At 43.0% G+C, this 15,567-nt stretch overlaps 1 protein-coding gene across 1 annotated transcript in view; it reads left to right on the top strand.

Moving 5' to 3' along the window:
• The first annotated feature begins 1,038 nt into the window (after nucleotides 1-1,038).
• Nucleotides 1,039-15,567, top strand: part of LOC140714136 (sorting nexin-27-like) — a 142,198-nt gene continuing 127,669 nt past the window's right edge. Inside the window, exon 1 of the mRNA XM_073024945.1 lies at nucleotides 1,039-1,358. Within this exon, the coding sequence (XP_072881046.1) occupies nucleotides 1,081-1,358 (278 nt within the window). The 5' untranslated portion in view covers nucleotides 1,039-1,080. The remainder of the gene's footprint in view (nucleotides 1,359-15,567) is intronic.

Here is a 15,567-nt window from a genome sequence, read left to right as displayed (position 1 = left end):
TAAATCTGTGGAACTTGTTGCCACGAGGGGCTGTGGAGGCAAAGTCATTGGGTGTATTTAAGGCAGAGATAGGTTCTTGATTAGCCAGGGCATCAAAAGGTATGGGGAGAAGGGATGACTGGAAGAATTGGACCAACCCATGATTGAATGGTGGAACAGACTCAATGGGCTGAATGGCTTGCTTCTGCTCCTGTATCGTATGGTCATATGGCAACGAAGTACATGTGTTGTAGAGGATTACCACAACCAATTTGTACATGGCTAGCAAGTCATAAATGATGATTCAATGAGTAATTATTGTTCAGGGTACAATTTGTAATACAGTTCTGCTATTCTGCAGGTAGTACACCTGAAAGGACTTCAATTTACTATTCTTTTCCAAACTGATCACATTACAAACGCCAGCTCTGGACAGGAGTGACACTTGAGGTACGTACTCTGGTCTCTACAGTCAAGTCAAGTTTATTGTCATATATGCACAAGTACAAGTCTGAATAGGTGCAATGAAAAGTTTACAGCATTGCCAGCAAATGGTTTTGGAGACTGCACTGGTCATGAAATATCCGTTACTTGAAGTTATCCCGATTGACAGAACAAGTATAAAGTAAAAATAAATATCGAGGATACCAGAAGGGAATCACTGAAATAAGTTTCAGGAGCAAAACAAAAACACTGCTGAAAGGTCATCCCTCTTTCTCCACAGAATCTGCTGAGTTCTTATCGTTCATATTATTATCCAGACTCCAATTCTGCCCTTGTGTTTAGGGCTCTTCACAAAATATAATCAACTAGTTTTGATGAAAATACCAATGGAAATGTCCTCATTTTATAAAGAAAACTTCTGCTTCCAACTTGTTTAGAACTCAATAGGACCTAATTTGTACGGGAATTTCCATTTGCCCTAATTAAAAATGGCAGCTCCAATTTAATGGACGAGGTGTGAGGTTTTGGCGTCACATCAAGAGTCCGGCGGAAGGCGACGACGCTGTTCTTTAGTTCCGTGATTTTCCTTCCCACCACCTCCGATGGTTCACGTGATGGGATGAGCGTGTGCAGCTGTGTGTGAGGTCCGTGCCGAAGATGGCGGATGAAGTCGGGAGCAGCGGGAAGCGGCTCGGCTCGGGCTCGGACTCTGAGGCGCCCACACCCACTGAGCCAAGCCGGGGCCCGCGGCTGGTCAAGATCATCAAGTCGGAGACGGGCTACGGCTTCAACGTGCGGGGCCAGGTGAGCGAAGGCGGGCAGCTGAGAAGCATCAACGGCGAGCTGTACGCACCGCTCCAGCACGTCAGCGCCGTGTTACAGGGCGGCGCGGCCGAGAGAGCCGGCGTCCGCAAAGGAGACCGCATTCTGGAAGTGTAAGTAACGGCGGTCGGGAGGGAGGTAGGCAGGCTGAGGAATGCCGGAGATCGTCCGCGGGCAGGCACAGCATTAGAGAGAGGTTACGCCCCTTCCTTCGCTTCTTCCAACATCGATCCAATACTCCCGTCACCTTCTCCTAACCACTTACCCCTCCCCTGGATCCTCTTCTCCTATACCACTTACTCCCTCCCCTGGGTCCTCTTCTCCTATATTACTTACCCCCTCCCCGGATCATCTTCTATACCACTTAACCCCTTCCCTGGATCCCCTTCTCCTATACCACTTACCCCCTTCCCCGGATCCCCTTCTCCCATACCACTTACCCCCTTCCCCGGATCCCCTTCTCCTATACCACTTACCCCCTTCCCCGGATCCCCTTCTCCTATCTCACTCAACCTTTGGATCCCCATCTTGTACCGCCCTCACCAGGCGGAGCTCCTGTTTCCCCCCTCAGCAGGATTTCCTCCTATTCCCCCCCTTCAATTGCATCCCCTTCTCCAACCCCACACCCCCCAACCGGATCCCCTTCTTCTATCCCACTCACCTCCAGGATTCTGTTCCCCTACCACCCCCCCCCCCCACAGCTAGATCCTCTTTTCCTATCCACTCACCCACTGGATACCCTTCTCCTATCCCACTCAACAGCCCTCCAGCCAGATCTCCTTCTCCAGCGCCCCCACCAGCTGCATCCCCTTCTCCCACCCACCCCCTCAGCCGGATCCCCTTCTCCCCCCCACCCCCCCGCCGGATCCCCTTCTCCCCCCCACCCCCCCGCCGGATCCCCTTCTCCCCCCCACCCCCCCCCGCCGGATCCCCTTCTCCCCCCCCCGCCGGATCCCCTTCTCCCCCCCCCCCCCGCCGGATCCCCTCCCACCCCCCCGAGCCGGATCCCCTTCTACCCACCCCCCCAGCCAGATCCCCTTCTCCCATTCTCCCCCCCCCCACTGGATCCCCTTATCCTACCCTCACCCCGCTGCACCACCCAGATCCCCTTATCTTACCCCCCCAGCCGGATCCTCTTATCCTATTCCCCCCCCCCACTCTCAGCTGGATTGACTCCTATTCCCCCACCTCAGCCCAATCCCCTTCTCCAAACCCATTCTCAGTCCCTAGCTGGATCACCTTCTATCTCCCCTCCTCCCTACGTGCCCCTCGGCTATCCCATATCCCTCCGGGGATGCCCCTCACCTACCCCGTCCTCTCCCAGGTATCCTGTCCCCATCTTCCCACCCCACAAGCCTCTTACCTGCCACTTCTAACTACATTTCCTAATCCCCTCCACCCCCAACTCTTCATCCCTAACCCTGTCCTCACTGTTGCCACTTCTCGTTCCCCCACTCACTCTTCCCCAACCTTCCTCCTCCTTCCCTCACTCTTTCCACACTATAAATTAAAACAAATGATACTACTTCTGCCCTTTGCCTCTCCTAGACTGATATGCACCATGCACCCACATTGGTTCCCCCTCCCATCCCATGTAGAACTCTTTTCCCTCTCTCTTGGACCAGTACTGTCTCTGATTTTGAAGGATCTATATGGTGTATTTGTCCTAAGCCTCACAAGTCTTTTGCAACAAGTAATCATTTTGGACTGGGTCCAACAGTGTATCCCTTGGCAGTGTTTGTGTAACATGATGCACATGAATTTCTGTTTGTGATTTTATGGGAACTTCCCCTTTGTGTCTGTGTGTTTTCTCACTAACTTACCTGACCATCAACAATAGCTTTCAGCTTGCGTGATGTTCAGATTGCAATGTGTTCACTGAGCATAGCCCAAGCTGCATTTGATTTGTGGATTTTATTTAATATGACACTTCCTGTGATATTTAACTTGTGCGTTCAGTTCATCCTGGTCAATCTCTTCTGTTTTCTGGGCCAATTAACTTGTCTCAGAATTATGGCCTCTCCTGTTAACTGCATCCCTTCCATTTCTCTCTCGGCCATGTTTTGTAACTGAAACACAAATGATCTGTTAGCCCATGAAACATCACAGGTAAATGCTGTCACCTAACAGTGCAGAGTAAAGGAGTAGGTCGCTTAAAATCTGTCATGCCTGCTTTAATTTTAATAGTAAAGTTGCTGCTACTCAAGTAAAATGGATATAAGTGTAAGATTTATGATGAAATATTTTGAGAAGCCATGATATAAATGACCAGAGCAAAGCTCCATTGTTACCATTGGAAACTTAACTAGTTTTCCATTTTTTGATATGTATCCTGTATACTAATTATGCAGTGGTTATGTGACCTCAAAGTGATTGGTTGCTTTTCATGATAATTTAATTTATACTGCGTTATTGGGAAATATCACAGATCTTGTTATCAGTAATTTATGAAATGGCATCACAGAATATTACAGCACAGCTGGTGTGTTTGGCCTGAAGGAGTTGTGTTGCTAATTTATTGTACTTTTCTTTACCCTGGCCATCATAGAAACTTTTTTTTTAAACTTTTAATCATTTCCTTTATACACTATTGTGTATTCTGCTCCCATCTCTGTATCTGCCGAGACATTCCATCATTGAACAATCTTTCACTGTGCAGAACTACGGTAATTAATTCTCCTAAGTTCTCCCGTTCCCTTGCTGCTCCCCAGTTACTCGCTAACCGACAAGTGGGAAATCCTATTTTGCTATCTTCATGAAAGAAAGCCCATCAATATTTTGATTTATACTATCAATTGTTGCTTTTGTTGATAGAGTTCCAGTTTCTTAACTTAGTACCATTATGCATCTTCTTTTAATGAACGCCTTTTAGCATTAGAGAGCTGTCCTAATGTGATTAAATGAGTGTTATCAGGCAGTAACTGGTCTTGCATCATAAGAGGAAGATATGATGGGTGATCAAAGGTTGGGAAGATAAGTAGGGTCTTAAAGAGGCAATGAGCAGTGGAGTGGGTTGAGACAAGTAAAAACACAAAAATAAGAAATGACGTTAAAGTGATAACTGGAGAGAGCTTCCAAAACCGAGCTGGGGAAGGGCAGAGGGATAGTTGGAGGGTTGTGGGTGGTGTGGTAAACTATGTATACCTGTCTGGACACGCCCCTCTGCTGACTGCTCCTGTGGCTCCCCCCCACAGACCCCTGTATAAAGGCGATTGGGGGCACTGCTCCTCCCTCAGTCTCCGAGATGTCGTGCTCCCTTTTTGCTGTTAATAAAAGCCTATCGTTCACTTCCAGTCTCTGAGAGTTATTGATGGTGCATCAGGTGGTTAGGTCTCAGATTTGAATTCAAGAACATCATTTTTGAGATCAAATTGTTGCTAAAGCTTTACACTGTATCTTGGTACATGTGACAATAATATTCCATTTCTCGGTCTGTGGATCAGTATGCATGGTGATTGAAAGCAGAGTATTGTGGGTTAGGTTTTGGGCAGCTGCAGTGTAGATGACTTAATGAAACTACGTTACCATGCCAGTTCAATCAGAAATGTCGAAATTGTAATCCATTTTGTCAGACCTGTGGAGTCCACAAATGCCTTGGATGTTGATTTTTGGGTTTGTTTTTCTGAGGCATGGGAAATGTGTAAACTTGGTTTCCCCATTGGAAACTTTGTTGCTAATACTGGGATTTGTCTGTGACATCCTGTGAAATATATGCATATTAATGGATGAAGTACTTTTAAGTCTAATGTCTTTAAAAAGTTCAATGCTAGGTGCACCAATTCTGTTAATTAAAGCAGTGGCTGAGTGGGTTTGATGCTATTAAAGCACAAGTTCAATTGAGCAATTGAAATGACATTTCACTCTGTCAGGGCTTCTTGGTTTAATTTGATTGCAGTCTTTTTGGGCAGCAGTATGTAACTTTGAATTCCTTGAAATTGCTGGCACTCACTAAATAGTTCTTGGAAAGAGTCAGCATATGGCTGATGAATAATTGGTCAGTTTCTTTGACTGTGCACAGGATGAGTATTGTTAGGGACCAGATAGGCTAAATGACCTATCTGGTCATTATCACATTCCTACAGTGTGTCCTTTTGCATTCTGTTTCTGAGGAAATGGTTTGCATGTTCAAAATAAATTTATTTTTAAGGTTCAACATATACTACCATGTGTGGCGCATGGCCAAGTGGTTAAGGTGTTGGACCAGCGATCTGAAGGTCGTGAGTTCGAGCCCCAGCTGAGGCAACGTATTGTGTCCTTGAGCAAGGCACTTAACCACATACTACTCCAATCCATCCAGCTGAAAATGAGTACCAGCAAAATGGGGGGGGGGGGGGGGCGAGTCTCATACTCTCAGTCTCTTCATGCCACGGAAACCAGCGTGACCACTGGCCTGGTGAGCCTATAAGGCTCGGGACAGACTTTAACCTTATGTACTACTGTGATACTCATTTTCTTGCGGGCATTTTGAACTATGCCTGCAGTATACAACCCTGAGATTCGCCTTTTCCACAGACAGCCACGAAACAAAGAAAACTATGGAACCCATTCAAAGCAAAACGTCACCTCTCTCTCCGTGTACAGAAAACAAACTGTGCAAACGGCAATTAGAACATCAATACCCCCATGCAAAAAATACAGACCATGCAATCGGCAACAAAGACATCAGCCCACCCTTCGTGCATCGACCCACCCACCCCTGCCCCCATTGCATTCACAGTGAATACAAAGGAACACAATAGAATCAATGAAAGAGTACTCTCAAAGGCAAACAATCAGTGTTCAAAAGTGCAAGTACAAAAAGAATAACAAAGTAATGACAGGAAATAAAAAAGGAAGTAAATATTGAGAACAAGCATTGTAGAGTCCTTGAAAGTGAGTCATAGGTTGTGGAATCATTTCCATGTTGTGGTGGGTGAAGTTATGCTGTCTGGTTTGGAGGCCTCATGGCTCCTTAGGCAGACTTTTGGGATTGAGGATGACCTGCTTCCATTCTGCTGTGTGAGAACTACAAGCTCTTCCACAGGTGGAACGAAAGTCTAGCAGTTAGCGTAACACTATTACAGTGTCAGTGACCTGGGTTTAATTTCACTGCTGCCTATAAGGAGTTTGTGCATTCTCCCTGTGTTCTTGCTGGTTTGCTCTGGATTGTCCAGTTTTCTCCATCCCAAAGACGTATGAGTTAATGGGTTACGAGAGTGTAATCGGGTAGTGTGGCTTGTTAGGGCAGAGGATCTGTTACCATGCTGTATCTCTAAATAAATAAAACAGTTTAGCAGGAGATAAGGCTGTTTGTGGAGTGGTGAACTCCTCCTTTCACATAACCTCTGTGTTCTTGATGCCCTCTTGAGTGATGCCCCTCCAATTTAGTCAATAGGGATGTCATAATTCTTCATAGAAGCTTTGAAAGTATCCTTACATCTGTTTCTCTGCCTGATAATCTTCTGTCATGTCCTGACGAAGGGTCTCAGCCCGAAACGTCGACAGCGCTTCTCCCTATAGATGCTGCCTGGCCTTTCCACCAGCATTTTGTGTGTGTTGTTGAATAGAATTTGAATCAGGTTTATTATCACTGACATATGTTGTGAAATTTGTTTTGCGCCAGCAGAACAGTACAATGCATAAAACATTGCTGTAAGTTACAGGAAGAATATAGATAAAAATAAGTAGTGCAGAAAGAGAACAAATTAGTAAGGCAGTGTTCATGAGTATTTTTGGAAATCTGATGGTGGAGAAGACAACACTGTTTTTAAAACATTGAGTGTGGGTACTCAGGCTCCTGCACCACCTGGGAGATGCTAGTAACAAGATGAGGGCATGTCCTGGATGTTGGGGGTCCTTAATGATGGATGCTGCCTTGTTGAGGCACCTCCTTTTGAAGATGTCCTTGATGGTGTGGAAGCTTGTGTCTGTGATAGAGTTGGCTGAATCTACAACCCTTTGCAGCCTCTTTCTAATCCAGTGCATTAGAGCCTCTAGACCAGGCAGTGATGCAACCAGTCAGAAAGCTCTCCGTGGTACATCTCTAGAAATTTGCTAGAGTTTTTCGGTGACATTGCAAATCTTGTCAAACACCTAACGAAGTGTAGCTGCTTGCTGCCTCCTTTGTGATTGAATTGGTTTTAGGCGTTTGGTGTTGAGTTTGTAATGGACACATACCCAACAGCAATACCGGGGTAAGATGGTGCTGGGGAATCTCAGCGACTTCTGGCTGGTGGCTAATGAAACAAGGAAAACAAGTCCCTTGTTAATCACTTTTTCTGGCAAACGATTGTCACAATTAATAGTCTGCAACTTCCCTTTAAACTTGGGCACAATTTGATGTGGCAGAACTGAGGCAGTGGGCCCATCGCCAAGAGTGAGGAAGGTGCGAGGTTCGATCATTTTAAGTGCCATGCTGAAGGCAGAATCGAGGCGGCGAGGTCGGGATACCAGAGTGTACTGGAGTGACTGAACTCGATGTTTGGGCAGAGACTTAAGGACGGAGCTGAATCGGAAAGGTTGATTACAAGCCAAATAGAGGCAGCGAGGTGCGATCGGGGCCACTGAACTCGATGCTTGGATGGAGATTTGAGTGCATGGGTGAATCAGAAAGGTTGGGGATAGGCCAAGTCATGGCAACAGGGTCCAGGCCCCAGGACGTATTGAGGTGATTGAACCTGATGTTTGGACGCTGATTTAGGCGCCGGGCCAGACTGAAAAGGTCAGGGTGTTGGGGCCCGAGGTGAAGGACGGGCCAGTTCAGATTGCTGCTTCAGAACGTGGCTCTGCGCTGAGCTATGGGACTGGACTCTCTTTGCAGACTTCAGTTCAGAACGCTTTTTGCTTGCGGTTACTGTTTGCATGATGTTTTTTTCCTCTCTGCACATTGGGTGTTCGACAGTCTTTTTTTATATATGGGTTCTTTTCGGTTTCTTTGTTTCATGGCTGCCTGTTATAAGATGAATTTAGAGGTTGTATAGTGTATACATACTGTACTTTGACAATAAATGTACTTTGAAATTTGATATGAACCTACCAAGAATTACTTGGGCCTCAATGTTGGATGTTGGCCAATAAGAGGATACTACTGTGAATTCCAGTGAATTTGAGGGATTTTCCAGAGACAATGGTGATATTAATGATAAGCCAGCAATAGTAGTAACATGTTAAGATGGCTGTCTGAATGTTGCAACCAGTCACTAGGACACTTGAAGGAAAACAAGAGCAGGAGTAGGCACTCATGCCCTGCTTTTCAGTTTGATCATGGCTGATACACACTGGCCTTAACTCCAGTTTATCATAACCCTCAATTCCTCAATCTATCAAATACTTACCTGACTCCACCTTAAATATATCCAATGATCTGGCTTCTAGCACCCATGAGAGCAGCAATTTACCAACATCTGGGAGAAGAAATTTCTACATACCTCAGTTTAAAATGACAAGACCCTTATACCTTATATTTGTGCCTATGTCCCTTTGTTTATTGCTCTCTCATGGCTCAAAAAGATGGAAACCATTTTTAAGGACCCTAACTATCCAGGGCACACTCTCTTCTCATTACTACTATCAGGGAAGAGGTACAGAAGCCTGAGGGGACACATTTCAATGGATTAAGAACAGGTTCTTCTCCATCAGATTTCTGAATAGTCCATGAACTCTTCTATTTTGATCTCATTTTGCACTAATATATTTCTTATTGTAGCTTACATTAATTTTTTACACTTGCACTGTGTTTCTGCAGAACAACCAATTTCACAATACATGTCAGTGATAATAAATCTGATTCTGAAGATATCTCAACATTTGAAGACCCTGTTAAGTCCCCTTAGGATTTACGTATTTGAATAATATCACCCCTCATTGTTTTAAACTCCAAAGAGCTGTAGCATACTGGGATATATTGGTACTTACAGGACTGAGTTTAGGAATTTGGGTTGAGCCCCAGTCCTGGTATTTGTCTTGCGTTGAGGGATCAGTTTCACATGTTCACAGCCCTTTGAAATCGCTTCAGCTTCACAGAAGCACATAAAAATAACTAGAGTGTAGGGTCCAGCTTCTAATATTTCCTCATTTAAAAAATTTGTATATTATCTTTTTTGCGATAATTTTGCAAAGTTCAGTGTGGTTTATAAATTTTCTTAAAAAGCCAGATGGTTTCTAAGATATCCCACATTGCTGGAAGAATGTTTTGATGGTGCCCTTCCTGACCTTGGGATCTCAGGATCAGCTCCCTGAGCTGATATCCTTCAGGGATTCGATTTTGTTTCTGCTCTCAGTGAGTTTAGAGAAGTGGAGAAGCCTTGCATTTAGACTGTGGCTGTGGCCCATAAACCTGAAGCATATAATGTAAACCAAACAAGCCTGCTCAAGTGTTAGCCACCCACCCCTAATCCTTTCAGCTTTCAGGCTGAGTACTCCAAGTGCTCATCTAACAGTACTATAACCACATCCAGCCATATCTCTTTGATCTTCATAAATGTTCTCAGAATGACCTTTGGACCCTCAGTGACTGCATCTTTATATCTTTCTCTAAATTTGTATATTGGTCTTGATTTACCTTCTCTTTATAAGTGTGGTTTCAAGACCGAGTGAGGGAATTGCTGGTGAGGTATGCTGCATTTCTTCAGGTCTGCACTGTAGTTCATTTCCAATCTCGAATGGCCAGCAGCAAGGTTCAAAATAGAAAAGTGATTTGGAAAGGGGAATTGCTCTTCCTGAATGTGAGTAGGCATCCATTCATTGTTAAGTCTGGGCTTTCATTTCCAGGTGACAAACTTTTTTGGAAAGGAAATTCATAGTGCTTTATTTCTGCTTCCCTGTTAAAGACAGCATTCTCTCGCAGCACACTAGTGTGTTGTGTTTCTTTGATACAAAGAGTAAATAGTTTGCCACAATAATTAGCAGCAGAAAGTCATAAGTGAAAAAGAAATTTGAATATGCAAAATTATGGCAGAATGTAAATACCCTTTTTCCTTGAGGGGAAGCATTTATCAGTAATGTGCAGATTTGTGTGTGGAGGAAATTCTTGTTGTTTCCATGACCTACCTGCTGCATCTACCAATAACACTTTGTCATTTCTCAAAAATATTGAGTAGTAATGCCTGTTTTTGTTAACCTTGCCTGACATTTTTTTCACGTTTGACAAGTATATGTTGGTAAGGACATATCATGGTTCTTGCAATCAGGGCATCTCATGAGTGTGAGCTATGACAAGTGTCCAGATATATTTAGAACTTGTTCTGATGTATAGCACTGAGATTGTACATGCAACTGTTGTAAAATGTGTGTGTCTTCTCCTTCCAGCTTGCAACACTGTTAGCCATCTTAAAACAAGAAAAAAGCCTGCAAAGGAAGGGCACTTTCCAGTTTAATATGCAGGGTTTAGTCACTTGCTGAGTGCAGGCATTAAAGGTAATGAGATTCAGAACTCCAAGATGAGAAAATCTGTAGATGCTGGAAATCCAGGCATCACACACAAAATACTGGACGATCTCAGCAGGCCAGGCAGGATCTATGGAAAAGAGTAAATAGTCCACATTTTGGGCTGGGACCCTACATCAGGACTTCTAATGAAGGTCCTGATGAAGGGCTTCGGCCCGAGTCGTCAACTGTTTACGCTTTTCCATAGATCCTGCCTGGCCTGCTGAGCTCCTCCAGTATTTTGTGTGTGCAGTTCAGAATTACGACCCAGCTGAGTGGCTACTTTCATATCTCTGTAAACTAGGAATATGTTTAATTGCAGTGCTGCACACAATTTGATTCTAAATAAAATGCAAAGGGCCTGGTATGGGTGCTTGTCTTATCTGTGAAAAGGAATTTGATGACCATCATGACTTGGTGATTGACAAGGCTGCACTGTGAGGTGATTTTATGTGATAGCAGATGCAGAAATGGCAGTCCTATTGACCTACCTGTTGGCCCTTTCTGAGAAGTATTGCAGTACAAAATAAAATCCTATTTGTGCAAACCATCACTGTTTAGTTTGCCAGATTTCCAACTGTCCTTTACCATTTGAGAGAGAGTTTAAATTTCATTACCTGAGTAAACTTCTGTTGTATTTTTTCTTTAAGTAACAGAGCTACAGTTTCCTTTAGTATCTATTGCATGCTTATTGAGTTATTCTTTTCAGTTTGGTCATCTTCTGTTCTTCACATTCAAAGGAAATTCATGATCATGTATCTTTATGCTGGAGGAAACGGATTGTAGACTGAATTGAGGAATTATCTTGTGAGTTTATTTGGTGGGCTAAGGTTGTCGGTTGGGTCCATCCTGATCATCGAGGATTTGGCTATAGTATAGCTGACTTCAAAAGAAAATATTTCTGCTAGTGAATCCCATCTTATATTCTCTTGAATGCTGACCATTTAAGACTTAATATAACAAATTCTGATCAACGTATATTTTCCAGGCATGCATATGTGTTCCTATGATAATTTAATGAGATTGTTTATTTATAATTGATGTTTGTGTTTTTGACTTTCTCAAGTTTTCTGTGCCTACAAGTAAGTTTATGTTGTAGGTCATTACCATCATTAGAGGGTGGTTATACTTTGTTCTGTGATTTTTTTCCATGCACCTAAAGGTGCCAAAGTACTTTGCTGTATGCAATTTAGTAACCATTTAGAACCAGTTACCTTGCTTTCTTTTGTGATATTTGTACCTTGTGTGTGCATTACTTCCATATCTAAAATTCATAGTATGCACATTTACATGTCACAGAACTGTTTCCGTAATAATGGTACTAGAATGCTTGAGGTCACAACATTTTGGCCATAAATCTCATCTTCATGAAGCTTAGTAATTGATCTCAAGGTAATGAAAAATCAAAATACTGTACAAAGCTTAAAGTGAGGTGTCTGGAAACAGGAGTCAGTCTCAAAATAAGGGGTTGGCTGCTTAGGGTAGAAATGAGAAGTAATTTATTCATCTAGATTGAGCGTAAGAACATAAGAAATAAGAGCAGGATTAGGCCATCTAACTCAGCAAGGTCACGGCTGACCTGACTATGGATTCATCTCCACCTACCTGCCTTTTCCCCATAGCCCTTAATTCCTTGACAATGCAAAAATCTATCCAACCTCGTCTTAAATATATTTACTGAGGTAGTATTGACTGCTTCATTTGAGCAGAGAATTCCACAGATTCAACACTCTTTGGGAAAAGCAGTTCCTCCTCATCTCCGTCCTAAATTTACTGTGGTCATTTAGAATACTGTGGCAAATACGGCTGTGGAGGCTCAGTTATTAAGTACATAGAGATTTATAGATCTTAAGAAATTATGGGATGCTGTGATAATGGGTTAATAAAGGAATATAGTGCTGAGGTAGGAGATTTGCCATCATGTCAAATGGTAAAGCTAGTTATGTTATCAAAAGAAGGTATAAATTTCAAAAATTGTGCTATAGCTAGTTTTAATTATTTTTCATCTGACTCTTCAGCTGAAGGCTAGAGTTAGTCACTGAAAGTATTGCTACTTGTTGCCCAGACTGGTAATTGGTTTATTATTACCGCATATACCGATATACAGTGAAAAGCATTTTGTTTTGTGTGCCGTTCAGTCAGATCATTTTATACATAAGTACACCAAAACAGTTTTTTTTTTAAAAAGAGGAAAAGAATGTCAGTGCAATATGATAGTTATTGTAAATCTTTGGTGTCTTGGTGACTTTATATTGAATGAAATACCCCTAATACTTCAGTTGTATTGTGTACATTATTTCACTTTCGAAATCAATGTTTCAGGCTCTCCTCAGAAAATAGGTAGTAATCTAAAACTGGAAGTGTAAAGTAAAACTTGCAGAAAAATCTATGGCATGTAATAGGACCCAGTGCTCTAGTTTTTGGCGGTCATGGCTTTACATCATGATTTAACTGAAATAGCTGTGTTTACACGGTATCTTTCACATCTTCAAGATGTCCCTTTGAAGTTCCGTGCAAGGTTATGGCCATTTTGTTCACAGCAAGTCCAGAAAAATGATTATTGTGAGAGGCAGCAGGCAGTGCAACTCAGATATAAAATGTAATGCTCTCTGAGCCCAAGGACTTAATTTCTTTATGATTTCCTATCCAATCTTTGCTTTCCAGAATTTTTGGTCTGTGCCATTTGATATGGAATTGCATGGCTTCTGTGCGCACTCCTCTCCAGTACGTAATATGGACTTATCGCTGCAATCAGTAGCTGGTAGCTTCTCTTTCGGAGTTGAGCTTTTGAACCACCTGTATGACCTGGCATTTTTGGGATGTGAACTGAAGCTTTGAAGGTGCAGGATGGTAGCGTTGTGTGTATGGGCCAAATTGAGGCAGCGGGGTCTGGGCCAGAGAGCAAGGAACGAGCCAAAGTTTGGCTGCGAGAGCAGACTTCGAAGCAAGGTAGAGTTGAAGAGGCAGGGCCTAAGAGCATATCAAAACAGTAGGACCCCGGTCCGAGAGCAAAGAATTACAGGAAAAATGTTAGCGTGGATAGAAGATTGGCTGATTGGCAGGAGGCAAAGATTCGGAATAAAGGGGGCCTCTTCTGGTTGGCTGCCAGTGATATGGTGTTTGCTGGAGTTAGTATTAGGACCACTTCTTTTCATGTTATATCTCAACGATTTGGATGACAGAATTGATGGTTTGTGCTGAGGTTTAAGACAATACAGAGTTGGGTGGAGGGGCAGGTAGGGTTGAGGAAGCAAGGAGGCTACCGAAAGACTTGGACAGATTGGGAGAATGGGCAAAGAAGTGGAAGATGGAGTGCAGTGTAGGGAAGTGTATGGTCATGCATGTTGGTGGAAGGACTATTTTATAAACCAGGAGAATATTCAAAAATTAGAAGTGCACAGGGACTTGAGAGACCTTGTGCAGGATTCCCTAAAGGTTAACTTGCAGGTTGAGTCAGTGGTAAGGAAGGCAAATGCAATGTTAGCATTTATTTTGAGTGGACTAGAATATAAGAGCAAGGACGCATGCTGAGGCTTAATAAGGCGTTTGTTAGACTGCACATGGAGTATTCTGAGCAGCTTTGGGTCCCTTGTTTAAGAAAAGAGTGGTGGCATTGGAGACAGTCCAGAGGAGATTCAGGAGAATGGTTCCAGGAATGAACGGGTTAACGTGTGTGGAGCATTTGATGCTCTGGGTCTGTATTGACTGGAGTTTAGAAGAATTAGAGGGCATCTCATTCAAAGCTATCAAATATTAAAATGCCTAGATAGAGTGGATGCGGAGAGGATGTTTCCTATAGTGGGTGAGTTTAGGACCAGAGGGCACAGCTCAGAACAGAGATGAGAAAGAACTTTTTAGCCAGAGTGGTGAATTTGTGGAGTTCATTGCCAGAGATTGCTGTGGAGGCCAAGTTATGAGGATAGTTAAAGCAGAAGCTGATAGTTTCTTGGTTAGTGAGGATGTCAAAGGCTATGGGGAGAAGGCAGGCGAATGGGGTTGAAAGAGTTAATAAATCAGACATGCTGGAATGGTGGAGCAGACTTGATGGTCTGAGTGGCCTAATTTTGCTCCTGTGTCTTGTGTCTTCTAAGGAACTCGTGCTTCTAAAGCCTGGGAACAATTTCCCCCAGAATTGACCAACATATAGTTGGCTTCAGTTTGTGACATCAGCTTCAGCAGTACTAAATTTTCAGCATGGATTACTTGTTTGAGTTTCTGAAACAGGACTTGCACACACAATTTTCTGTGTCTCCCAGAGAAGGGAGATGCCATTAGCGTGTTGCTGTGATCTATTGTGTCTCACTATTTCTTGTATTTTCTCTGATTCTTACATAGAAATGACCCAGAGTAGGTTTTGTGGGAAAATAATGATCAGTTTTGATTATCTAAACTAAGAAATGTTTGTGACTTGACCTTAAACAAATAAATGAATAGTTTGGCCTGACTTGAGGACAGGCACCCTAATGGAAATAGTTACATTGTTTCAACAATAGAAATATGTCTGACAAATTTATTTCCTGGAATCTGAAATCTGAGGTTGTAGCCTAAATACTGCTTCTATTTGAAATTCTGAGGTTTGTGTGTATTGAACTGTGCAGTTACCAAGTGAAATTGGTATCAGGGTTTTGGTGGCTCAACATTGAGGTCCTCCACAAAATGTTGGAGTTTGTGGATTGCATGGTGTTTATGCTGCTGGTCTTAGTCACGTGGTTATTACAAAGCAAGAAGTAAAGCTGCTAAAAAACAAAATTATGGGCAGCCTCAATGGAGAGAAAAACAGAATTAGCATTCATCAAATTTGCCTGACCTGAGAATCCCCAGCATTGTCTATTTTTATGTTAGATTGTTCAGTAACATCTGTCAGAAACAGACTTTTCCTTCTCATCCAAATCTGTTTGTAGACTTAATGTCCAATAGAAG

This window comes from Hemitrygon akajei, chromosome 21 (genome assembly GCF_048418815.1).
Source record: "Hemitrygon akajei chromosome 21, sHemAka1.3, whole genome shotgun sequence".
NCBI lineage: Eukaryota > Metazoa > Chordata > Chondrichthyes > Myliobatiformes > Dasyatidae > Hemitrygon > Hemitrygon akajei.
Note: the sequence above shows the minus strand (reverse complement) of the source record. Positions and strands in the feature narration are given on the sequence as shown.